At 34.4% G+C, this 25,534-nt stretch overlaps 2 protein-coding genes across 2 annotated transcripts; one reads left to right on the forward strand and one right to left on the reverse strand.

Annotated features, from left to right (window-relative positions):
- The first annotated feature begins 115 nt into the window (after nucleotides 1-115).
- LOC105782258 (protein FORGETTER 1) lies at nucleotides 116-23,547 on the forward strand. The gene is made up of 32 exons (XM_012606881.2): nucleotides 116-826; nucleotides 2,284-2,349; nucleotides 2,473-2,646; nucleotides 2,727-2,857; nucleotides 2,996-3,072; nucleotides 4,167-4,348; nucleotides 4,507-4,584; nucleotides 7,347-7,479; nucleotides 10,281-10,341; nucleotides 10,422-10,503; nucleotides 12,128-12,256; nucleotides 12,391-12,534; nucleotides 12,639-12,738; nucleotides 12,823-12,954; nucleotides 13,369-13,439; nucleotides 13,514-13,686; nucleotides 13,832-13,925; nucleotides 15,560-15,657; nucleotides 15,743-15,878; nucleotides 16,034-16,140; nucleotides 16,919-17,014; nucleotides 18,187-18,274; nucleotides 18,354-18,474; nucleotides 18,617-18,728; nucleotides 18,808-18,931; nucleotides 19,001-19,078; nucleotides 19,173-19,291; nucleotides 19,492-19,545; nucleotides 19,636-19,738; nucleotides 21,227-21,355; nucleotides 22,080-22,191; nucleotides 23,161-23,547. The coding sequence occupies exons 1-32, from the start codon at nucleotides 392-394 to the stop codon at nucleotides 23,190-23,192; spliced, it is 3,771 nt and encodes a 1,256-aa protein (XP_012462335.1). The 5' UTR covers nucleotides 116-391; the 3' UTR covers nucleotides 23,193-23,547.
- On the reverse strand, nucleotides 23,502-25,534 carry LOC105782259 (metacaspase-4). The gene is made up of 2 exons (XM_012606882.2): nucleotides 25,074-25,534; nucleotides 23,502-24,608 (listed from the first exon to the last, which is right to left on the reverse strand). Exons 1-2 carry the CDS (start codon nucleotides 25,417-25,419, stop codon nucleotides 23,689-23,691), a joined length of 1,266 nt encoding a protein of 421 aa, XP_012462336.1. The 5' UTR covers nucleotides 25,420-25,534; the 3' UTR covers nucleotides 23,502-23,688.

Raw genomic sequence — 25,534 nt, forward strand, 5'->3', positions numbered from 1 at the left:
ACTAATTCTTAATTGGCTTTACCGACTTCTCCCCAGCATGCATTAAACAAAGTGTTTGCCGTGCGCCATGATCATCTTTGGTGTATATAACAAATAAAGTTGGAAGGCAAGGCGAGCAATTGGCAAACGAAGAGACGAGACGAGACGAGGAAGGGAGGCTTTGAAGTAGAACATTTTAAGTGAAATTAAATAAAAAGAAGTAATTATTTAAAAACAGAAGAAAATTCCCAAAAACTCCAATCCCTAGTCGGGTTCGTTGTTTAGAGTAAAGTGGCTGGGCTCTTCGGCTGCTGTTGGCTGTTGGCGCCCTAATTTCAATTTTCTCTCTCAGAAACCCAAACTCTCAATTACTCAATCCTTCCATCAACAATTTTCAAACACCTTTTTGATCATGCCCCAACCGTCAATCCCTCCTCTGCCTCTCGCTCAACAACCACCCCCTGCCCCCGCCGCTGGGCCAGCCGCACCTGGTGTCCAAGTGCGCTGCGCCGGATGTCGAATGATCCTCTCTGTGGGCCCTGGCGTCACCGAATTCGTTTGTCCCACTTGCCAGCTGCCCCAAATGCTGCCGCCGGAGCTTATGACTAGGGCTCGCATTAATAATCCACCGCCTACCCAGTCATCGGTGCCCGCACATGGAATCGATCCGACCAAGATCCAACTACCCTGCGCTAATTGCAAGGCTATCCTCAACGTCCCTTATGGCCTGGCTAGGTTTTCTTGCCCTCAGTGTGGAGTCGATTTGGCTGTCGATTTGAACAAGATGAAACAACTCTTTCCTCCTCCGCAGCCCCGTCCACCTCTTCCTCCTGAGGAAGTCAACGAGGTTTTTTTTTTTTCATTTCAAAAAATTGTCTTAATATGATTGTTCACTGTTGCTTATTGAATCGTTTAAGCTAGGTTGAGTTTGATTGCTACTTTTGCTTCTTGCTTTTAGCTTCTGGAAATAGAAATCAGAAAGTGTTTTTCAATGCAAAATGAATGTCACTTTTGAATATTTAAAAATGTGAATTGTGATATTCTGTTTTGAACTAAATGATCGTACTTTTATTTAGAGCAATTATTTCATAGTATAGCAAGTTAGTCATTTCTTTGTTTTTAATTTCTTTGTGATTTTTCTTTTTAGTATTTGCGTGTGCTTTTTAGAAATATTTTTAGGAAGCGAAATCAAACAGAAAAAAGACAGAACCGTAATATGACTGTACTAATGGTGTTTGTTAGTTTAGTTGTTTGATTTTTTTTTTCCACTGCTATTCTTTTTGTCTCTCTGTGCGTGGTTATGTGCTTACAGTTATATATGTTGTCCAATTCTAACTTTACCGTGTTATTTTTCATGCTATTGTAAGTTTTCCAGCTAACAATAACTATGCTGATACTTTTGCTACAAGTGATGTTAATTGTAATTAGAAATGTGAAAACATGACCTAGTTATTGAAGTTTGCATGAAACACGCCCCTTGTTTGTGAGCCATTTCATTGGCTGAATTTTTAGTTTAGACAATTAAATAAATTTTTTCCATTAGGACCACAGTCTTGTAATCTTAGGATATTCAGTGACAATTTAAATTTATTGCCTGAAATATAAAAACCAAAAATTCTTTCCATATACAAGTGACGTGTCTTGAACAAATTGTTGTACATAGTTCTTTTAGGTTCTAATCGTTGCATTGATGTCAATTTATAAGCTTGAGCTGTTTCATGTCAACCAAATGCATGCTAGAAATAATGGTATTGACATTCTACTTGTAGCATGTAGGTGTATCTTGGGAGTCACTGAAGATAAGAATAGATGATGTTACTCACTCTTTTGTATTTGTTTGCTTCCATAAGATTGCAAGTGCAACAAATTTGCCTGCTGAGCATATTGAGGGCATCTGTATTTAGTAAGACAAAATAATATTATAGAAAGTGTAACCTAGGAAGAAAGCTCCTTCATGAGAGAAAAAGAACTCTGAAATATTTCAGGAAAAATTAACTGATTGAAGGGAACAGTTTTGAAGGAATTGGATACCATAATGAATTACTATGCCTTTTTAAGTGCCAAGATACCAGCTTTTAGTTGGTCTTCATTGTGGGATTGGTGCATCCATGCGCAAAAAATTTCCTTTAGTTGTTAGATATGGATATACCAACCACTTTTACCACCCCTTTCCTTCAGACTAAAAGGAAACGGTAGTACATTCCCCTTCTAGTGGTTCTTCTTTCAGTATGTGCTGCACTTATGAGGATATCCCTGTCCTTATTCCCGTGCTTCAATTTTCTATATGATTTTAAAACTTTTCAGGTAGCAATTGAAGTGGAGAGAGAAGAAGATGAAGGTGGGCCAGTGGGAGAAACTTTTACTGACTATGTGAGATTCATTATAGAGGACTACACAAGTTTTCTTTTACCATCTTTCCATTTCTTTCTTTTTTTCGTGACTTTTCATTTGAAGCCTTTGGAATTGTTAACTCATATGAATTTGATGTGGCAGCGCCCTCCAAAACTATCTATTGGCCCTCCTCATCCAGATCCTATTGTGGAGACATCTTCCTTATCTGCAGTGCAGCCACCTGAGCCTACTTATGATCTAAGAATCAAGGATGATTTGGAAAATTCAAAGACCTTGTCATGCTTGCAGATTGAGACATTGGTCTATGCTTGTCAGGTCTCTTCTATGACAGAAATATGGTTAACAATTGTAAATATATTCTTCTGTTGTAACCTAGTTTTTGATATCGTTGACAGAGACACCTGCAGCACCTACCAAGTGGTGCTAGGGCAGGATTCTTTGTTGGAGATGGAGCTGGTGTTGGTAAAGGTCGAACAATTGCAGGGTTAATATGGGAGAATTGGCATCATGCAAGGAGGAAAGCTATGTAAGTTTTAGTTTGCAACATGTGTAGTCATGCTGACTGCTTTCACCATAGTTTTTACTGCATTCTGGTTGTATTGTAATTTATCTCATGTTCCACAACACATTTTTTCCTTGTCTTCACTATGATGATCTTATACAGATGGATTTCTGTTGGTTCTGACTTGAAGTTTGATGCAAGAAGAGACTTGGATGATGTTGGAGCAGCATGCATTGAAGGTAAATACCTAAAGTGAAGAAATATTAGAAGCTAATATATGTTACAATTGCTCTCTTGAATATATCCTTTAACAGGTTTGAATGCCCATTAAATTGTTGCACTACTGCTTATGACATAAATATGGAGTGAAGGGATTTAATGAATGGGTTGAACAGATAGAAATGCTTTCTTTCTGTTATCTGTATAATTGTTTCCTTCGGAATTTTGAATATTTACCTAGTTTTGTTTTTTTTTTGTTATATTGTTATACTCCTGTGTGTATGCTTGCTGCTTCAGTAAAATATCTTTTTTTTTTTTGTAGTTTTATTCTAATAACTTCTTATTTATCATTTTGATTTGCAAAACTTACGATAAATGGGGGTAATCATGATCCTAGCAAATGAGTTGTAAAAGGGTATATATTTTACAAAAACACCATTTTAATGATCAAGTTATTTAAATGTTGTGGTTTATCTGGTGGGAAGATCTAGAACATGTGTGTAGCTACACAAAAGTGATTATGTAGGACTCATGAAACTAAAATTATCTGCTTTTTTGTTTTTCTATTTTTCATCAAATGTTTACTACTTAAAATTCATTATAGCTTATCCTTACTCAAGATCAATGCTATAGATGTAAATGATAAGTTCTGAGATTTAACCCTATGTGGGGTACTTAGCTCAACTCTGTCTCTTTCTCAACCTATCAGCATAGGTATATGAAGTTATTGTAGTCTCAGAGGGTTATTTTTTTTATCTTTTATAAATCAAGTTTTCCTTCTTTCATCAAGCATCTGTTTATGAGTATTCCTCCTTCTGGCTGTCTGCTTACTGGTTGAAAGTTCTTTTGGTTAAATTGCATTAGGTAGTTTGTAACTTAGGGCTGCATGAATTGAGTTTGTTAGCACATTCATCATCAGGAGAGGCTATGTCATTCTTATATCAGGAAAGAGCGATAGTACTGTGTGTGCACAATATATTCAGCAATATCTACCTAAATCAATGTTTTGGTTCAAAATTTGGTTGTTGAATAAAAAAGAAAAAGTTTAGCGGTGCGGTTACATGGGTTGGATTTGCCTTATGTGAGATGTGTAAATATTTGTTTCTTTATGCAGTTCATGCTTTGAACAAGTTGCCTTATTCAAAGCTTGATTCGAAGTCTGTTGGGATCAATCAGGGAGTTGTATTTTTGACATATAGTAGTCTCATTGCATCTTCTGAGAAAGGTCGTTCTCGTCTGCAGCAGCTTGTGCAGTGGTGTGGATCAGGATTTGATGGACTTGTCATATTTGATGAGGTACACTATTTCCTTTGGAACTGTTATGAATTCTCCCTTGTTGCTTCGGTAGTTTCTTCTATAATTTTTTCTTTTGTCGATTTCATCATGAGATAGTGTTCTGCGGTTTCAATATATTTTTCTATTTTTATTGCTAAGGGTCAATGGCTTCATTGTAGTGCCACAAAGCCAAAAACTTGGTGCCAGAAGCTGGAAGTCAGCCAACTCGCACAGGTGAAGCAGTTCTAGAAATTCAGGTTAGTGCTTTTATTTATTTATTTTTTTTGGGGGGGGGGTTGTTTACTACTCCATTCATTGTACATTATTATTGATTTTTTATTATGGTTCTTTCACATGTTAGTAGAATTTAAGTAGGCTCGAGGAACATTTCTTACTTAGAACAAGTAGAAGAAAGAGATGGCAAATTAAAATTTAGAGGTAATCAGAGATAGACAAAAACAATTAGGGTAAATATAGGAAATGAGGGGAGAAGCATAAGAGTTGGGTGAGAAAACCCAAAAGAATCAGTTCTGGGAGAAAATCATGATTCTCAACATCTCAAATCTCAAATATTCATCATTCAAAAGCTAATTGAAACTAAACTATCTAAAACTAAATCTAAATGCTTGATACATGCAAAGCACTAAATATAACCTAAAGCCCATAATACTTGGTGAAAGTAGAATAATAAGTACTGTAAGATGACATCAGTGTCTTGTTTGGTTGCTTGTGTAATAACGTATGTAAGATGTTATTTAATACACATGTATTAAAATGAGTTCTAATAACATAAATGAATAAATAGTCTAATATTTGGTAGATAAATTGAAAGCTATGTATACACTCATTTTACTTTGTTCGGTTAAGGTGTTGGACAAATAATTAACCTATGAAATATAATATTTTCCATTAATAAAAAAGCTCAATAAATCAAACTTAGCAAAATTTATAACACTATCATCAACTTTAATTAGATCTATCCAAGGGTGGGGCTATCACTAAGTTCGATAGACCCTAACTAGCTCGGATTAGACTTAGACAAGATAAATTTGATCTCAAATTGACCTGCGACCTGAATAACTATTTATTAATAAAAAAATTATCCCATAAAACAGTGGAATCAATAATAAATAAAACAATGTCTGTGTCAACTTTTGTAATAAAAAAATTATCTCATATTCTATAATTACGAAAGCAAGATATAAAATTTTATATATTGAAAAAAAAATACAGATAAACACTTTTTTGAAATCAATTGATGATATTCAGTATTAAGAGGTGTATTAATTTTTTTGAAACCAAAAGTGGGTTATTTTAAACTGGTGTATTAACAGCTGCGTTAAAACTATAATATTTATTCAAAACGTGGTGCAAATGATCTAGAATAGCCTCAATAAATTTAATGAATATAATTGAGCCTGTAAATTTTAAAATAAAGTTCTAGGTAACAAATCCCTAAACAATGTTTTTCCATTGTCATTCTCCGTTGATTGGGGAACACTTGACCTAGAGTACGGAAAAACCTGAGCATTTTGGAAGGAAAATCATGGCATCTTCAGGTCTTTAATTTAGAGCAAGGAGAAAGCAATAAATAGAAGTTTGAAGTGAAAATTGTAGATAGATAGCAGTTTAGGTGAATAGATGAAATGTGGGGAGAAAACTAGAAGGAATCAATAGATGGAGAAAATGATGATCCCATCCCAAAGTCTCAAATATCCATCATCCGAAAGCTATCTACTTAAAATAACATAATTATTTTTAATTAAACCCCAAACCCTTCTAAAACACAAAATACCTAATATAACCTTAAAATCTTAATGCTTGGAAAATAAGTAAAATACTGATCAATATACAATACCCTATATAATCTAAAATAGTGTAATAATATGAAAATATTACACTTGTATAGTCAAACCCATAAAATATAAAATAATGGTAGGTAACTTAGTCCCTCAACTGACATGCTTTTCTCGACCAATGCTTTCTTTCCTTTGTTATCCTCTTATGTTTGGAAAGCTTAGCCAAAAAGCTCATAGGTAAGCTTGGAGGCGATCATTGGTATTGAAATACGTATAAAAACAACTACAAGAGAAGTTTGTGCTCCATATTTTTAGAACTGAGTGTCATAAAGAAAAATATACAGGTTGCTTTTGGCATATTTATTTAATACTACTAATGGATAGACTTTTGGAAATATTCAAAGTTATGCCTGACTATATTATAATATTTTGTATTTTTTGATTGGGTAGGAGAAACAAATTTTCAGATTGTAATTCCACTATTTTAAACATAGAAAACGAAAATATGTAAAATATGGGGAGGGAATTGAAAAGTGATGCTTCTTGCTTAGTGGTGTGTCTTGTCTCGATTAAGTTTAGAGTTAGTTGTGACCTTATACTTACATTATGTCTCTAGCTTGCATTATCAAAGGTTAGTTTTAGGTTAACATGGTATTGAATTTTTGTTTATATTATTAATTGCTTGTAAGATTGAAGCCCATAATCATTGGCGACATGGTAGGCCTGTTTGTTTTAGTTCATATTGGGTTTGCACAAAGAGGGATGTGGTAAGTGGTGTTATCTAATTAAGATGTGTTATATAGCTTTATTTTCAAGTTTAGATTCTTTACATTTATCCAAGTAGTTTATGTTGGATGCTTAATTTTTTTAACTAAGAGCAATTAGTTTAATATTGGATGATCATTATGAGGAATAAACAACTAGAAAGGACGTTGTGAATATTGTTGGAATATGATTGTGATGTGGAGTTCCATATTAGCTAAAGCTTTTGAACCTTGTTATGTAGGATATCTCTAGCTCTTAAAATATTTAACATCTGGCTCTATAATCAGCCATGAAGAAGTCTTAAAGATAATACTTTCTAACTAATATGATTGCCTTGGAAAAAGTGTTCATATACCCTCATGCTGGACCATAGGCATATGCATGAGCTTCCAATAATGGAAAATTGTCTTCCTAGAAATTCCTTAACTGGTGCTTTGCATTTGCTAAAATTACAGGCTCGACTTCCTGAAGCACGGGTTATTTATTGCTCTGCAACTGGGGCATCTGAACCACGCAATATGGGGTATATGATCAGGCTTGGTCTTTGGGGAGCTGGAACAAGTTTCCCTGATTTCCAGAGTTTTTTAGGTTTAATCTTATGCCCTCTAGTGACAGTTTTCTTCGTTCCATATTCCATTTTTTTTATACCTTGTCATATTCCAGTCAAATATTTTGTACAACCAAGAAAATTAGTACAATTAATTAATGTTATGGTTTGTCAGCAAGGGGAAAAAAAGAATAAAATTAAGGGTTATGGTGAGGAAGAAAGTACAGTGATAACTAGATTGTTTTTTGCTCACATTACATTTAGGTTATCTGTTGACTGGGAATTAATTTATCTCTTATTCTGTTTTCATGATATTTCATCTGTAGTTTTCAAAATACTTATAACCCCTCCCCCCTCCTCAAAAAAAAAAAAAGAAAACAAAATCAGAAGTAGATATTCATGATTCTTTACATTTTAAGTGAATATGTTGATTTTAAACCTCCTTGAGGGCATGTCAAATATTAAACTACTGAACCTTAGCACATCAAATCCTTTCGGTTGGAAACTCTACTCACCACCTGCCAATGATATTATGCAATATCAAGTAGCATCATTAAGCAAGAGAAATTATGGATTTTTAACTGAGCTATGCAAATGCCTGATGATACTTGTGCTACTGTGTCTTTGGACTTGGTAAATTGATTCTTTATATTTGAATCAATTATCCCTGTGTTTTTTTATTATGTCTGAATTGATTTTAGTTTGTCTTTCATAATTGCAAATTGATTGCTGAGTGCAGTAGATACACCAAGAAATTTGATCAAAGGTATTTCAAGTAATAATAATGACTTTAGCTTGGCATATGGAATGACTATGGTTCTTGATGGGACCTTCCATGTAGCTTTGGCATTATTTTCTGTGTGAGGAAGCATGATGATTAATCGACCATTTACAGTATTGTCCGGCGGTGAAAATTGTCTTATATTGGTTAGAAACTTTTAGATGTTGTACCATTGGCTCTTAGAATTTTGTATGAATGGTGGTCTTCAAATCCTTACTTTTATAGGTGGTTTTGTTGTCTAAAATGTTATGTTTTTTCTATTGCTGTTCTTTCATCTTGGTTTTGCATTTGTTGTCCATAGATAGAAATTGGTTATGAATGTATTTAGCTGATTCTTTCTTTGCTGCTGAAAACAAAGATGTGAAACAAGAAACAGATGTTTTATTCCATATATACTTGTTAAGAAGGGGTTTTCTTTATTTACAGCCAGAAAACTAATTCATTAATATTTTGAAAAATTTTGCTTATTACTGCATTGAAATTTGTTTTTAGTGCAAATTAAAGTTTTTTTAAAGCATGTTTGTTGTTGGAAAATGTGAATTTGTGCACCATTGAATTCTTGTTCTTAAGATTGACATTTTATTAATTTTATTTAGCTATATTCTTTTTCAAATTCCCCGTCTTCTCTTTTCATTCTTTCAGTACACATTAGCTTCTCTCTCTCTCTCTCCATAATTTTTTAAAATTCCCTTTTAAGTGTCTCCTACTAAGTGCTAAATCTACAGCAATATCTCTCATTTTCCCTAGTTGTCTTTTTCAGGTTTTAGATTTTTTGTTTCTCTAATCGGATTTGTTTTTTACTTGAATTCATTATTCTAGAATTGCTATCTAGTATTTTATTTTCCCTGGGAAAGTTTGAAAAATGCAATGCAAGAGCAGATTTAAATAGCTGAAGTGGATAGGTGTGACTTTGACTGGAAGATGAAAGTGTAAAAATATATGGCAAAAGATATCATGAACATATTTAGACTAAGTTGATGTTTCTAAATTATTGTTTGTCATTTTCATTCTTAATATTATATGACTTGGTTTTTTTCTTCAGTGGGTTAGTGAGAAGGGGGCATTTTAGTGAATATAAAAAAAAGTCAGGAGGGAAAAGTGAACATTTAGAACCAACCAGGTGGTTAGTGTCTTTTAGGGTTCTTGAGAGGGGGGTTTCTGGTTTTCACCCTTAATTTTGTTGATCAATGTCACAGCTGTATGATATTGAAGTGCTCAAGAGTCTTTTCCACAGGTACATTATACATGATGTTAAAGTCAAGAGTCCATGTAACATTGCTGAACATTGAATTTTAAGCACTAGAAATCACTTAATAAATACCATATCTAACATTGCAATTAGACAAAATAATGAAAAAAGAAATTGTTATGCTAGTTGCTTTACTACAATTCTATTAGCATGGTGCAACAATATCGATAAATTTTTCCGACTCTCTATGTATTTTGCTTTTGTCCTTGTTTTTGCATATGATTAATTGGATTTCCAATCTCTGCCCTTTCTCTTTTCCTCTGTTGGGTTCGCAAGTATTATTTTGAATATGTACCATCACACATTTTTTTCCCTATTTCTGAATTCCCTGTCAAATTAAAATTTTATGTTTTTATCCTTAATTTTCAAATTCTTTTAACGATTGCATTAATGACTGTGTATATTATTTCTATTTTGCGTTCTAAAATTGAGATTATTTTAGGCACCTTTTTTTTTTCGCAAAGTTATCTCAATTTATTTATGAAAGAAGAAAAAAATTGCCTTCTGCAATTTAAAGTCATTTTTACTCCATGTAACCTTCAAAGAAGCCTATACTATGAAAATACTAGCTTATTTATATGTAGAAATAAGGTTTTGGCATTGTTATTAATAAGCTGCAATCAAATCACAAGTCAATACTGAGATGTATTCCTTAATAATTGTAAATATCTAGTTTTCTCCAATCTCAGCTTATGACTTTTCACATCATATGTGCCTGCTTGAGATCTAGTCTCTTTTGGTTATGTCCTTAAATTGTTTCCCACTAGTTAGAATTTTGGCTGAAACTTTCTGTAAAATGAATATTTTCACAGTTGCTTTAGAGAAAGGAGGTGTTGGGGCATTGGAACTTGTTGCAATGGACATGAAAGCAAGGTAAAATGGTTAGAATGTCTCTGTAAAGTAGTTACTGGATAAATTCTTTGTTTCTTACACAATCTTCTTCCAAATTTCAGGGGAATGTATGTATGTCGTACCCTGAGTTATAAGGGAGCAGAGTTTGAGGTTATTGAAGCACCGTTAGAAGCTAAAATGGAGGTATGTAAGTTTATTTCATATGCTTCCTAATGAAATTGTTTTTTGAATTATACTACCTCTTTCCAAATGAGTATGCCAGATATAGTTAAATCAATATCCTTTTATATATGACTATACTGTATATTACATTGAAATTTTCTGGGAATCTCTGTGATAAGCTATAATGTGCATTTAGTCTCTACAAATTTCTCAGATCGGGCTCTGCTTTTGACATTTTTGCAATCAAGGACAAATAATAACAGCATTTGTTTTCAACCATTAGTACTTATTATATGGTACTTATGTGAATGTTTTGCTATAAGTTAGAATGTGACATGGAGTTCCTATGACCAAAGTAGTCAACTGCATGCATGGAGCATTATGCCCTTTTGGCCACAAACCACTCATTGTATAGTCAAATTTCTTAAAACAATTAACTAGTGGGCAAAATATGTTTATTAATCCAAATGAAAGCCGTGAAGAGGTTGACAATACAAGACATAAAATGACATATAGATTTGAAATTAAAAGAAATGAAGCAAAGGCCACACAAGAAAACCAGATAGATCCACACTGAAAGAATTTCAACTCTGTTAACATCCATTTCTGCAAGATGGCCACCTAGGATGTTAGATTCACTCAAAGAGTGTGCATAAAGAACAGCTTTTTGATATTTTCCTTCAAGTTGAACATATGTAGAATATATAAAAAAAAAATCCGGTTCCTTTCCAGTCATAACCTTTCTTTAAACTGGATTCTTTTCTTGCAAACCTATCTCTCCGTTCTCAATTATGTTACTTCTAACCTTTGAAGGTAAAACTTACCCTGACTCATCCATGATGCTGCTTAAGAGGATTAAGTGTTGTGCGTGGTCTTTCAATGTTATCCTTCATTTGTTTCTAAACTCTCAGCTTAATATTGAATTGTTTGATGATAATTCATGGATTCTTTTTATCAGTTTCATATATTTTGTTGCTTTGCGGTTTCTTCATAGATATGGAATTATGTAAGTGCTTTGAATTTCATTTATACTCGGTACAAAGGATTGCCTTGTTGGTTTATTTATCTAGACTTTAGGTGCCTGTTAGTAATTCTCTCTTTTCATTTATCTAATTTTCTCCGGATGTTCACTATATATACAATTCTATGTATGATCCTTCTTTTAGTTTTTCCCCTCTTAAAATATGTTGTACCTTGTCAAAATTTTCTTTTTGAAAAACATTATTGTACTTGATTCAACTTGCTTGATGTAGTTTTGAAAATCCAATGTCATAATTTTGTTCTTTGAAAAGATTCACATAAGGGCACATCATGAATATTGATGGAAAAGGACTATGGTGTTTATGAGCAACATCAGAACTGTGGTTCTCATTTTATATGTTGTTCTGAATATTTTCTATTTTCTGTTTTGCTGCTTTTTGAGCTAGTATTGTTGTGAAATGTTTGTCGTAAAGCTGCTACTGTTATCAATTATAATCTCCCATCTATTTGCTACTAGATTTTTTATCTTTAATTTTCTTTTAGCATCTGACAACAAGTGGGTGGGAATGGGCTGACAGCATTCAAATTCTTCCTCGTCTTGCTCACTTGGGCAAAAAGATGACTGATGGTCTTCTTAGTTTCTGATCATATATTTTTTCCCTAGGCAATGTATAAAAAAGCAGCAGAGCTTTGGGCAGAGCTTCGAGTTGAATTGCTGTCAGCAAGTGCTTTTCATAGTAATGAGAAGCCTAACCCCAGTCAATTATGGAGAATGTATTGGTCAAGCCATCAGGTATGAGAATTTTCTGGGTTTTTGTGCATGGCAAGCTAAGTGTTTTCTCATTTCTGTATTCTTTGTCAATCGCAACCTATCATATATGTATATTTTTTCATATAGTTGCAACTGTTCCCTATTTGGTGTTGTAGCGCTTTTTTAGACACATGTGTATGTCAGCTAAGGTGCCTGCTACAGTGAGGCTTGCTAAGCAAGCACTAAAGGAAGATAAGTGTGTGGTTATAGGCCTTCAGAGTACTGGGGAGGCACGGACTGAGGAAGCCGTGACCAAATATGTATGTCTTCTGCTTATTTTCTATCTAGTGATGTATGTTTTTATTTGTTTTGCTTTTTGTTAAGCACTCTTTAATTATTCATCTTTTCTCTTTTCATGAAATAGGGTCTTGAACTTGATGATTTTGTTTCGGGACCCCGAGAATTGTTGCTGAAATTTGTGGACGAAAACTATCCATTACCTGAAAAGCCCGAACCTCTCCAAGGTTTGATGCATCTGTGTTTCTAGGCTGGCTTGTTTCACACTCGGTGCTGATTGGATTATTGGTAATTTGCTGATCTTCTATTAGGAGATGAAAGTGTAAAGGAACTTCAACGAAAGCGGCACTCTGCAACGCCTGGTGTTTCACTAAAAGGAAGAGTTAGGAAAGTTGCAAAATGGAAACCTGCTAGTGATGGTGAAAGTGATGAAGAATCTGATAGTAAGTTTTTCTACACCAGGATAAGCTCAATTGTATTGAGTCTGCAATTTAGGGACCTTATGTCTTAAATGACAAACACCTCTGCTAGTCTGAAGGAGAAAAGAAAAAGTGAAGGAGAGGATTTACCCATTTATATTTATATTTCCTTTTATACCTGTTTTTAATAATTAGTTTCAATTCCATTTCTAGTTACACTCACAGTACAGGTCATTTACTGTTTTTTATAGCATAATTTGAAACGCACCTTTTTTGAAATTATAATGTGATTTGTAATATTGATTTCTTTTCTTGCATGGTGATTAGAGCTGAAATTGTTACTCTGTTCATCTTATATTCTAATTTTTGTACTCAATGATATAAAAAAAACTGCTAATTAGGTGTTTTCATAGCTAAGTCTCTGCTTCATCAATGCAGCTGATTCTGGGCATGAGTCTACTGAATCTGATGATGAGTTTCAGATTTGTGAGATATGCAGTAGTGAAGAGGTAATTTGTTTTTTTCTTGATTATGCATTGACTATCTGCAATTCTTTACATCTGCTATGATATCATTAATCCAGGAGAGGAAGAAATTGCTCCAATGTTCCTGTTGTGGGAAACTTGTGCATCCTGCTTGTTTAGTTCCACCTATTACAGATTTAGTCCCTGAGAAGTGGTCATGTTATTCCTGCAAGGAGAAAACAGATGAATACATGCAAGCAAGGCGTGCATATATAGAGGAACTTTTAAAGAGGTTTTTGTAGTTTGCATGTTGTTTCTTTCGTAAATACGTTCTTCCATTCTCATGATATTCTCAAAGTAGTGTGGATGAGGGTTATTGTGTTGTTTTCATTTTATTTGGAGATGAATTAACAAATTTCCTATAAACTTTGGCTCAGGTATGAACAAGCTTTGCAGCGCAAATCAAAAATTTTGGATATAATTCGCTCTTTGGATCTTCCAAACAATCCCTTGGATGACATTATTGATCAGGTTGGTCACAGTTCTTGTTCTCTTCTCAAAAGTCTACAATGGTGTTTAAGATTGCTAATAATTTGTATGTTTTGGGTGATCTTTTGCCTTTTGAATTCTTTTGCTTGTCATTGACTATGTGAGATTCAAGGCCAAGGCATAGCCTGCTTTGCTTCCAAAATACTTTGAAATTTATTTTCTACCTGTACTTTCTCTTTTCAAAGAATGGTTTTGTTCTGCTTAAACAGTTAGTTTAATGTTCTGGAGGCTTTCTGAAACAATTTTTTACCTGAGTCAGCCTTTACCCATGTTACATAAATTGTTGTGACCTTTAGATGCTCGTAAAATTTCATGATATGTTCTAATTCTTGGAGGATGGTTAATTTGATTAGGGACTTCCACTACAGTGCATTCTGTAACTTTCATGACATGTTTTTGTTCATGGAAAATGGTTAATTCGATAAGGGACTTTTACTGCAGTGTAACATTTATCATGTCTCTTTGGTACAATGCTGGAGTGGCATTTACTCAAAAAGTCAAGTTACCTAGACCTGCAAATTGCCAGTTTCTATGGACCCCAATAGAGAACAGTTATGAGTGATTACAAGTTCAAGGGAGTCTCTTTCTATAATGTAATTTCCTATCTAGAAATTATTGGGGGTTCATGTAACAGCCATGCAGGTCAGCGGATAATGCTAGACATTAAAATTGCATACTTGTTTTTCTTTCCCAAGGATTTAGTGAATGAATGCTGTTTATTTGTAGTTATCTCCTGAACAACCTGTGTAGTTATCTCCTGAACAACCTGTTTAAATATTTTGATATTGCAACTTAAAGTATTGTGATACATTTAAAGAAAATTGACTAAAGGCTGAGGAATATATGGCCAAGAAGTGCTAGTTTTACCAAATTTCTGAAGTTTTGTTTGATTTTGGTCTCTTCAATGCAATGTACATAGGAGTCTTATTGCAGACCTTTTTAATTTGTTAGAGATTAGTCTCCTTCTTCCCCCCTTCTTTTCATAGTGGAAATTTTTTTTCCTGAAAAAAGAAATGGTGGAAATTCATTTGAATTTGGATGATTTGTCAGTTAGGGTTCTGACCAAAACATCCTGTTGAGAGAAGACTAGATGAATGCGCTGTAATTTGTCAACTATAATATCATATTAATTTCTACTACTATGCTGACACAAGGTGCATGTTCATTTTTTTTATGTTCCAATGCATTCTTAATTTCTACTCATTTGACTCATATCTTTAAGAGAAATTAATATCTTTAAGAAAAAGGTCAAAAATGAACAGTAAACTGATTGACCCATCTTTGTTCTTCTCTGTGTTTTGAACCAAACTATGGCTTCAACTAAATCCCTTTGCTCCAAATAATAGATGAGGGAGGGAAGATCCTTCTTCGACAAGCTTAGCCTGTGGTAAATCATTCACACTTGAAAATAAAAGAAAATAAAAGAAGTTAAACAAGGAAGCAGGAGAGAAGTTTTAGTCTCAGTTGTCGCTTTAGCATGTTATTGCTTATCCTGGTTGTCTGCTTTGGGTCCATGATATCTGTTCATTGGTGATAATTTGTCACCAATAAACTATTGTATCTATGTTTTCCTTATATTTTTGTCCTTTTTAACTATGTATTCAATGAGTTTGCAGCTTGGAGGTCCTGATAAGGTTGCGGAAATGACAGGGAGGCGCGGCATGCTTGTAAGGGCTTCAAGTGGGAAAGGTGTGACTTACCAGGCACGGAACACGTGAGTTTAGTAATTATTTCTCTCAGCTTTAGTTGACCTTATACTGAAGGTTACCTAAGGTGTCATTCCTCCCACCTATTTTTAGGAAGGAAGTGACAATGGAAATGGTCAATATGCATGAGAAGCAGCTCTTTATGGATGGTAAAAAGTTGGCTGCCATCATATCTGAAGCTGGATCAGCTGGTGTATCATTGCAGGCAGATAGAAGAGCACTGAATCAGGTATTGCTTGTAAAAATAATCTTACCAGTTTTTCATACTGTAATGCACTTCATTTCTGAGAGATGAACTATAGACTCGAGTGAACTTTAAGAAATGTCATGTAACATGTGGTTTAGTCTCCTTTCCCATTGCCGCTAAGTGATATATTTCTGCAGAAAAGAAGGGTTCATTTAACATTGGAACTTCCTTGGAGTGCTGACCGAGCAATTCAACAGTTTGGAAGAACTCATCGCTCCAATCAAGCTTCTGCACCTGAATACAGGTGGGCTTATTGATCTGTCGAATGTGAAAAGTAGGCTATTATGGCATCAACTTGTTTGTCTTGAATTTTGCATTGTATGTCAACTTTTTCATCTTTTAATTTGTAAATCAGAGGTTGCTCTCGGTATTATCTTTTCTTAATGGCTTTTCTGTGCATTCTAGAATCACATCATTATGGTGGCATGTGAAATGATGTCAAGAAATTGGCTTTTTAGCATGATTGGAATGTAGATGTTTAAAAGATGAATGGTCATGGATTATTTTAAGGGTCATGGTTAGGAAGATGGACAAAGTGGCTTTAGAAGGTTTAATGAATGCATAAATATAAGGGTTTGCATGATATCTATTAAGGAGTTAAAAACAAGGAATTGAGGGTTGGAAGGAAAAATGTTTATATTAGAATGTGGATCACTGGTAATGTAAATTTATGATCTCAAATATACTGTGAAAATGATAGTTTACCTACGTTCATATTGCTGGGTAGGACTTCATTGACTATAGTTGGTATTGTTTAGTCTGCAATTTAGTGAAGTTATATGAGTGGAATTTTTGTATGCCTACAGGAAATCAGTAGGAGTTGAATTGATCTGTTGGATTATTCTTTGATGGCAGTCTTTCTTTTCTCATGCATTGAGTAACACAAATATTAAAAGTGCTGTCAAACTTGACTAGTCAAAAGGCATATTTTAGTACAAAAATGCAGTTGGTTGCAAAGTTCATAATGGGGACTATACATGTATGTTTTGGCAATTTATTATTTGACTAGATTTGCTTTGCAGGCTACTTTTTACCAATCTTGGTGGAGAACGGCGGTTTGCATCGATTGTTGCCAAGAGGTTAGAATCTCTTGGAGCCTTGACACAGGGAGATCGCAGGTTAGTTCAATTTTGTTTTTGCAAATATGTTCTCAGAGACATTTTTCATAAAAGAACTTACACTATGTTTGGATTGCATTAAAAATAGGGAAAGGAAAGGAAAGTAACATCCTTAGCTTTGTTTGGATAGTTTCTTCTATTTTAGCAAGGGAGTTGTATTTCCCTTGCTTTCCCTTGGGTTACTTAGTTTTTAACTACCCCAGATTGGGGGGGAAAGTTAGGGAAAGAAAAGTGAGGTTACTTTTAAGATGTAAATTACTTTTTTATCATATCAATTTTTTACGTAAGTTATTTTACAAAAGGACATAATTGGAAAAAAAAATTAGAATCAATCATTTCCTTTACTTTCCATAGTTGAACCAAACAAAGATTGTAAATATTTCTTTAGTAATTTTAGCTATCTAAACAAAATAAACATGCATAATATCCTTTCTTTAATCCTCCTTTCTTTCCCTTTCCTTTATAATTATTTATCCAAACCTAGGGTTAAGCCATGGACATATATGGTTACTGGTTTGGCTTCCCCCATACATCAGTTAAAAACTAATATTTGAATAAATTGACATGCTAAGTTCATTCACTTCAGTATTCAAATCGCATTTCACATAATCAAGGAACTTTTGGAAATTCGACTGTGTTTAAATTTTCAGGAGGAATTTTAACTTTAGTGGTGTTTGATAAAATAGAATCAAGTATTTAATCTTTAGTTTTGGAAAAAAAAACGTTATTAAAAATTGTTTGGTATTCTACTGAAAATAAATATTTTCTTTGTTGATCTTTTATATAAATCAAATGTAGAATGTAAAAAAGTAAAAAGAAAAAGGAAAGAACGCAAAGATTAATGTAATTAAGATGACAAGTTTCCTAATAAGCATGATTGAATTTATTTTATAGCATTTTAGCTAAAGATTTTAAACACATTCTCATTGAAAATTTACATTTAAGTTGTTTTAAAATAAGTTACCAAACACATTGGAAATATTAATCCATCAGAAGTTTTCATTTTCGGTGGTTTATCAACTTGAATTTTTTTAAAGTTCTTTCTGCTCAAATTTATGCTATTAGACGCCTTAATCATTATATAACCTAAACATCTATATGAATGGCTGGTTAACTTTTATAATTACGGTTTCTTTGATTTTTTTTCTTATAATATGACTGATAATTTGCAGGGCGGGTCCTACATTGAGTGCTTACAACTATGATAGTTCTTATGGTAAAAAGGCATTGATGGTGATGTATAGAGGGATTATGGAGCAGGTTCTTGTAATGTTTTTTCAGTAGAACTACATGTACAAAGAAAAATGATGGGGGAAATAACTTTAGTTGTGGTTTCCAGGATAATCTGCCTGTTGTGCCTCCTGGATGTTCATCGGAAAAACCAGAAACAATTCAAGATTTTATCACAAAGGCAAAAGCTGCCCTTGTTTCTGTTGGAATTGTTAGGGATACGGTTCTTGGTAACAATCTTATTGCAATTCAAATGAGTAAAACAGTTTTTAATCATTTATGTCATTTTCTGTTGATCTCTAGAAAATAGACCATTAATCATTGACTTCTAATGGCCTATTTATTTGTTTTATTACCATTTATTTGCTATAGGTAATGGGAAGGATAACGGAAAATTCTCTGGCCGAATAGTTGATTCAGACATGCATGACGTTGGTCGTTTCCTAAATCGTCTATTAGGACTGCCACCTGATATTCAGAATAGGTATCTTGTTGGCTAAAACACATTCTATGTTGTTGTTAGGTTGCATTTAGTATGCTGACTACATGCAATTGAAATGCAGGCTATTCGAGTTGTTCATCAGTATCTTGGATGTCCTGATTCAGAATGCAAGAATTGAAGGAAATCTTGATTCTGGAATTGTTGACATGAAAGCTAACATAATTGAATTACAAGGAAACCCAAAGGTTAATTCTTGCCAGATTTAGTGATTTACTTTGTGTAGTTAGATTAAGCTAACTATTGCCTTCCAACAGACTGTCCACGTTGATCAAATGTCTGGGGCATCAACTGTGCTGTTTACTTTCACATTGGATCGTGGAATCACATGGGAGGTATTTCTTTCTTTTATGCACTTGACTTTCTGACTGGTTTGTTTTATTTGGACAAGTTTAATGCTCATAGCTCTGTGATTTAATTGTGTGGTAGTCTGCAAGTACCATGCTCGACGAGAAGAAGAAGGATGGACTTGGTTCAGCCAATGATGGATTCTATGAGTCTAAAAGGGAATGGTTAGGAAGACGTCATTTTGTTCTAGCATTTGAGAGGTATTCTTTTTCCTTCTTGCAAGACTTGATCGTGTAGCATAAGGAGTTAGAATTATTAATAACACAAGTCATAGGAATTATGTGCAGGTCTTTAAAATAGTATAATTATTACAGTTGTTTTAACTGTATTTTGTTGTAAACATTGATTGAACTTTCCACTTCAGTTACAAATAACTTTTTCGCACTAAAATCTATTTCAGTTCCGCTTCTGGAATGTTTAAGATAGTCCGTCCAGCCGTTGGAGAGTCAGTAAGGTATTACTTTAAAGCTAAATTGTAACCGAGTCTCAGATTGAACTTGTATTAGAATCTGTTTACTTAACCACTTTGACTTCAACTTTCCAGGGAAATGACTTTGGCAGAACTGAAGAACAAATACAGAAGAATCTCATTGCTAGAGAAAGCTCGTCGCGGGTGGGAAGATGAATATGAAGTTTCATCCAAACAGGTATGTTTAAATGCTATTATAATTAAAATAAGAAAAAGAAACAATTGCTATTAAATGGTCTGCTATGAAGCATTGATTTGCCATTTACCTCATCATACCGGTGTCAGATTTTGTGCCTGACACAGCAGAGTACATACATGATATGCATGGATCCTGCAAAAAATAGGTCAATTGATCTCCAGCGTGGAAGGGATAAGGCTGGAGGTTCCACATTTGGTCTTCCAAATGTGGAATCTACAATTTTGGGCAAAAATGGGAGGAACCACAATGAGTGCAAACCGAACAATCCATCATTAAAATCAATATTTTAAACTCAAAAACATATTAAATCAGTTTCAACTTCATAGAAGTTCCTCTTTGAAACTTTTTCCTTTTATGTTTTAGCTTTTTAAATTTATTCTCTGGCTGATATAAAGATTTATAAGCACTGGCACGTTTTAGATCACATGCATTGCAGGCTTCTGAATATGGATTGAGATAATTTTGGCTTTATTTGGATTGGGCATTTTACCTCCGATTTTTTACACTACAGAATTTGGGGAAAAGAAATTTAATAATTAGAAAGTTCTGTGAAGAAATTGATATGGAAGTTATCAATGTTTGTATTATATTAATTATAAAATAAATATAAAAAAGATTCTTTGTTTCTACTTCTTCATCGCAAAGTCCAAAATTATAGAAATATCATGTCATATCCTTTTACCTGTGTTGTGGGTTCATGACAAAGCTTCCTAGATGGTCTCTTTTTTGGAATGTTGAGTGTTTATATTTATTGGTCTCTGTTGTATCCGAAGTACTGAAATCTTTCTCTTAGAATAACTAATATCAATATCCTCCTTTTCTTGGATAAAATCTATTATATAAAGAAAATTCCTTGGTTATCTAGAGATGCAGTGATTAGGAAAATCTTCAGTTAATGGCACTTGATAATCTATTTCAATAATAATCAGCCTAAGGATTTTAGCTAGGATGGTTAGGGTATAAGCACCTAAGTTGGTTTATAGCTTACGGGTATTTAGAAAATATCAAATTTCACTGTCTTAAAATATTTTATTTTGATATGATGCAAAACTTCTAATTTTTATAAATAACAAAAAATAAAAATGAAATCAATTGATAATCTTTCAAACATGACTGGTATAAATTCAGCATAACCCGTTTGATGAAATAATATAGTGTAAAAGGTTTCTCAATTGTTGTAAACTTTGTTTTTAGACTCTTAGAACATGAAAAAAACAAACAAGTTTTTCTGAATAATGAAAATAATAGTTTTTCAATTGATAACATTTTAAAGACCAGTTGACATGACTTTTATATTATAAATTCACTGTAGTCTGATTAATCAAAATAGTTTAGTGTAAAAGGTTTCTCGCCATTGTAAAACTGGTTCATCTTTATCAACAGGTCTGTATTTTTTTTTAGTTATTTTGATAAACCCAAATTTGCTGAACATGACCTTCCCATGGGTTGTTGTTTCATTTGTGTCAGTGCATGCATGGCCCCAATTGTAAGCTTGGCAATTTCTGTACTGTCGGCAGAAGAATCCAGGAAGTTAATGTTTTGGGTGGCCTCATTCTTCCGGTTTGGGGCACAATTGAGAAAGCCCTTTCTAAGCAGGTAACTTTATGTGTGGTCTGCTCTTAGTAATAATTCCTTGGAAGTTGCATAATGAAGAATTTTCTTTTCCAATCTGAATTTTGTGTGCTTTGTTCTGAAAACATTTTGAATAATAAATACATGAATTTGGTATCTTTTAAGATAGATGCAGTATTTGTATTTTAGTAAATCAGTCGTTGAATAACTGCCATTTACCAAAATTACAATTTTGCTTTTTCTTTCTTTGTTCATTCCTAGAAATCACTTCGTGCAGCTATTTGTTGTGTGGGGCAAGCCATGTGTACTTTTATCTGCAAAATCTGCTGCCCACAGTTCAAAAGATAGAGCTCATAAAGAATGTCATGGTTTTAGAATCAATCAGTTGTAGGAGGCAATGTCGTTTGGGGATATTATATTATTGTAATTTAGGAAAGAGCACTCAAGAAATTTAGTGTTAGGATTGAGGATTTTCGATATTTATTTGATATATGTCTTGAGTCTTGTCAGTTATCTGGCCATCCATATACTTGTTTGAGAATTGAGATCTGCATTCTCTGTTGTCTAACTAATTTTGCTTCACGGTTTAGTTTGATAACTAGAGATTTTATTTTGTTTAAATTATATGCCTCATTTAAAATAGTAAAATTTTTAAGATCTTGTGGAAGACTCAAGTTTTCTGATGTTCAATTTTGTGATTTTATTTTGTTAATTACTTTCCAAGAACTAAAACTTGTTATCTTTTCAGGCTCGTCTCAGCCATAGGCGACTTCGTGTTGTACGGCTAGAAACCACTGCAGATAACCGGCGAATTGTTGGTCTTCTTGTTCCAAATGCAGCAGTTGAAACTGTACTCCAAGGTTCTTTCTCAATCATTCACCTTTGTCATACACTTGTGAGCATTTGCTTGCAGTACAAACACTCTTCTATAAAGTACACCTTCACTCATGCAGAAAGGGCTAGTGTCAACATTTGGAGTTAAGGGGGATGGTTTCTCTTTAAGAATTAAATTTTCTACTTCTAAAAACAATTAACTTAGTTTAAAATTATTTGCATAGAAACCATTGTATTGTATTTCATGGTCTAGTACTATGCAAAGAAATGATCATGCAGGCAACTAGAGAAGTAAATGTTAAAAGTGAGAATTGATATGAATAATATGTTTTGATTGCAAGGGGTTTCTTCCAGTAGACATTGAAGAGCTTAAATGCTAATTGAATTTTTTTTATAAAGCTGTTGGGGCCGTGAAACAAGAGTTAATAAGAAAATTAAAGATAAATTGCAGACTCGAAAAACCTGGGGGCATAATAATCCTGGTGCCCTTTGCTTTATCTCTGCATTCAGAACATGCATGCAGACGGCAAAAGGACAAAGTCAAGGATGTTGTTTAATCTTTGTGATTTTGTAAATTTCATCGAGTCTTCATATTTGAGTGGGAACATTTATTCCTGCAGTTCTTGTCTGTTGACCTTACTTCTGATAAACATGAGTAAAGGGCTGATAAGAAAAATGAAGAAAACCTTGGTGGTTAAACAATAAACTTGTAAAAGCCATGGGAGCCATGATCCTCCTAATCCACCAGTTCTATTTCCGGGCACATGCTTGATGCATGCATACTAAATCTGATATATTATATAATTCTTGTGATTGTGTTGATTTTATTTGGGCTTATTATTCTTTTATTTCACTGTTGAAAGCTCTTAGTTCTATGTTCTTCCTAGAAGAAAGTGAAATGAGTTGACAAATCTTCAAATCTTTTAAATGACATGCATATATATATATATATATATTTATCTCATACTGAGATCTCTGTAACTCTTTGGATGCAGATTTGACGTGGGTTCAAGATATTGAAGATTAAAAGCAAGTAGCGGCCATTCTTCTCCTAAGTGTGAGTTTTGATACGGCTTTTGTTGAGTTTTGTGACAGGTTTTTGAAGCATAAAAGGAAATTTAGTCAAAGGGACATAGAGGAATCCTATGCTAAGCTTCATAGTGGAAGAAGCACCATTATTTGGAATCGTGCAGCCTTATTCATACTGATTATTTTTTTGCTATAATTTTGTATATCAATATTTTCGCCAAGGGCAAACAGACTGAATAGCTCCCTAGGTTGTGTATTCATTGTAGCAAAACCTGAAATAACTTGAGAGCTAACTTGTAACTAAATGTTTGTTCAAGTTATAGCTGCAATAGATTAATCATTTTTGTTCAAAATCCATTCATTGTCCAGAAGCACACAAACTGTAAATATATGGATAAAGCGAACAGTGAAAGACAAGCAGTACAATCTCATCAACAACAATTCTCTGACCAAAGCATAGACTTTATTTGTTTCTGAAGCTTGCAGATAAAAGATTAGAATTCGCAGACAAATGGAGCTCTGACATGATGGTCGCAGCAGTAAAGGCCGGGTTGCTGAGTGAAGCCCTGTTTTTTGAGCATCTGCCTGGCCTTCAGAACAAGCTCTTTATTAGTAATTGAGCCATCTGAGTCGGCAATTATGGTTTGAATAGCATTGCTAAGTGCTCCATAAGCTTTGCTTGCATTCCCTGATGGGCTGGCATCCGCTGAAGTTTGGTCGGTCTGGCAGCCGCTGATAAGAATTCCACTGTCAGGAAGAGAGTGCTTACCAGCTCCTGCATAAGCCTCTTGCTTGCTACTCACTTCAGTCTCAAGTGCCGGTTTCCCGTATCCTTCGTCATCATCCAGCTTTTGTTTAAGAAACTGTAGTGCCAGATTCCCAACCTTCCCCATGAAACCACCCCCTTCACCGTCATCGCCACTCCCCTGCAGTTTGGTCATAATGATGTTCATGAACTTCTTCACTTTGGGGCTTGCATCTTCGCCAAACATATCAAAAAGGGTTGGCCTTAGCTTCCCAACATCAATATCATCTTTGCCAGTTTTCTGCTTGAGCATTTCAATTAGAGTTGAGAGGGGCAGAGATCTGCTTTTGACGTAGCCACTGTCATCATAGTCTTCATTCACTCCCCTGTCATCCACCTCTTCCTTATCATGGTGGTGGTCGCGGTGGCGTAATCTAGAAGGAACATGAATTCCACGAGATTCAAATGCATCTTGTACAGTGTGGTGCAAGAAGCTCCTGAACCCACTTGAACCTGATTCTGATTCTGGTTCTGAACCTTGGGGCTTAGAGCTATCACCAATTTGCTCTTTGGCCTCATCAATCAATCCCCCACTGTGGCATGAATCTGATACGATTGTAATGCGGCTACCTTTCGGGACTTTATCCACCAACTCTCTGAAATCATCATCTGTTCACAACCAAATACCACCATTGACCTTTTATCAACTCATTAACCACACCATAGACAAACCATGGGAATAATTATCTATTTAGATCGATCAAAGCAGGCTTTACAAGCCAATCAGTCAGATAACACAGAATTCCAGAACTCAGACCCTATAATCCAAAGCATTTATGTTTCTTTAGCAATGCAATGGAGTATGAGGAGTGCGTGGTTGTTAACCAGAGTCAAGCCCACGATCGTATCCACAAATTCAGTCAAAACCGCAAAAAGTATGGATCATACATACTACTCTTTCTTTTCTTCTATTTTCATTTCCAAAAGTATCAGTAACAGAACTGGAATGCCTGAGTCTAACAAGGACACCCTAAACTAGAACAAAACTAAATCCAATGATGAGAAATACAGATCTATAACCTACGGCATGCATAGTGAAGAGAGAGAGAGAGAGAGAGAGAGAGAGAGGAAAACCAGTGATGAGATTCATATCGCAGGGGACGATGCACTCATCGTAGCCAGTATCATCATCGTCCCCAGTCTCAGCAGGAAGCCTAGTCCCATGGCCACTGTAGTGCACAAACAGAAAATCCCCAGGCTCAGCCGATCTCACAAGATCATTCAAAGCCCTTCTGATGTTCTTCCCTGTGGGCTGATCATAAGAATTATCGGTGTCTATCAATACCGTGATGTCTTCTTCAGAGAATCCATAGCGTTCTATAAGGCATTTGTACATTCTCTTCACATCGTTTATGCAGCCTTTCAGTTCAGCCTTTGTGCCTGGATAGTTGATTCCAATCAACACAGCTTTCTTCCCCATTGAATTCTGGTTGTTTTTGCTTTGATCAAAAGATGGTAGATTTCAGAAAAACGCTTGTCTTTTGTAGAGGGAGATGATTGACTCTTGGTTGGCAAATATTAATGTATTGCTGTTT

Source organism: Gossypium raimondii, chromosome 13, assembly GCF_025698545.1.
Source record: "Gossypium raimondii isolate GPD5lz chromosome 13, ASM2569854v1, whole genome shotgun sequence".
Taxonomy (NCBI): Eukaryota; Viridiplantae; Streptophyta; class Magnoliopsida; order Malvales; family Malvaceae; genus Gossypium; species Gossypium raimondii.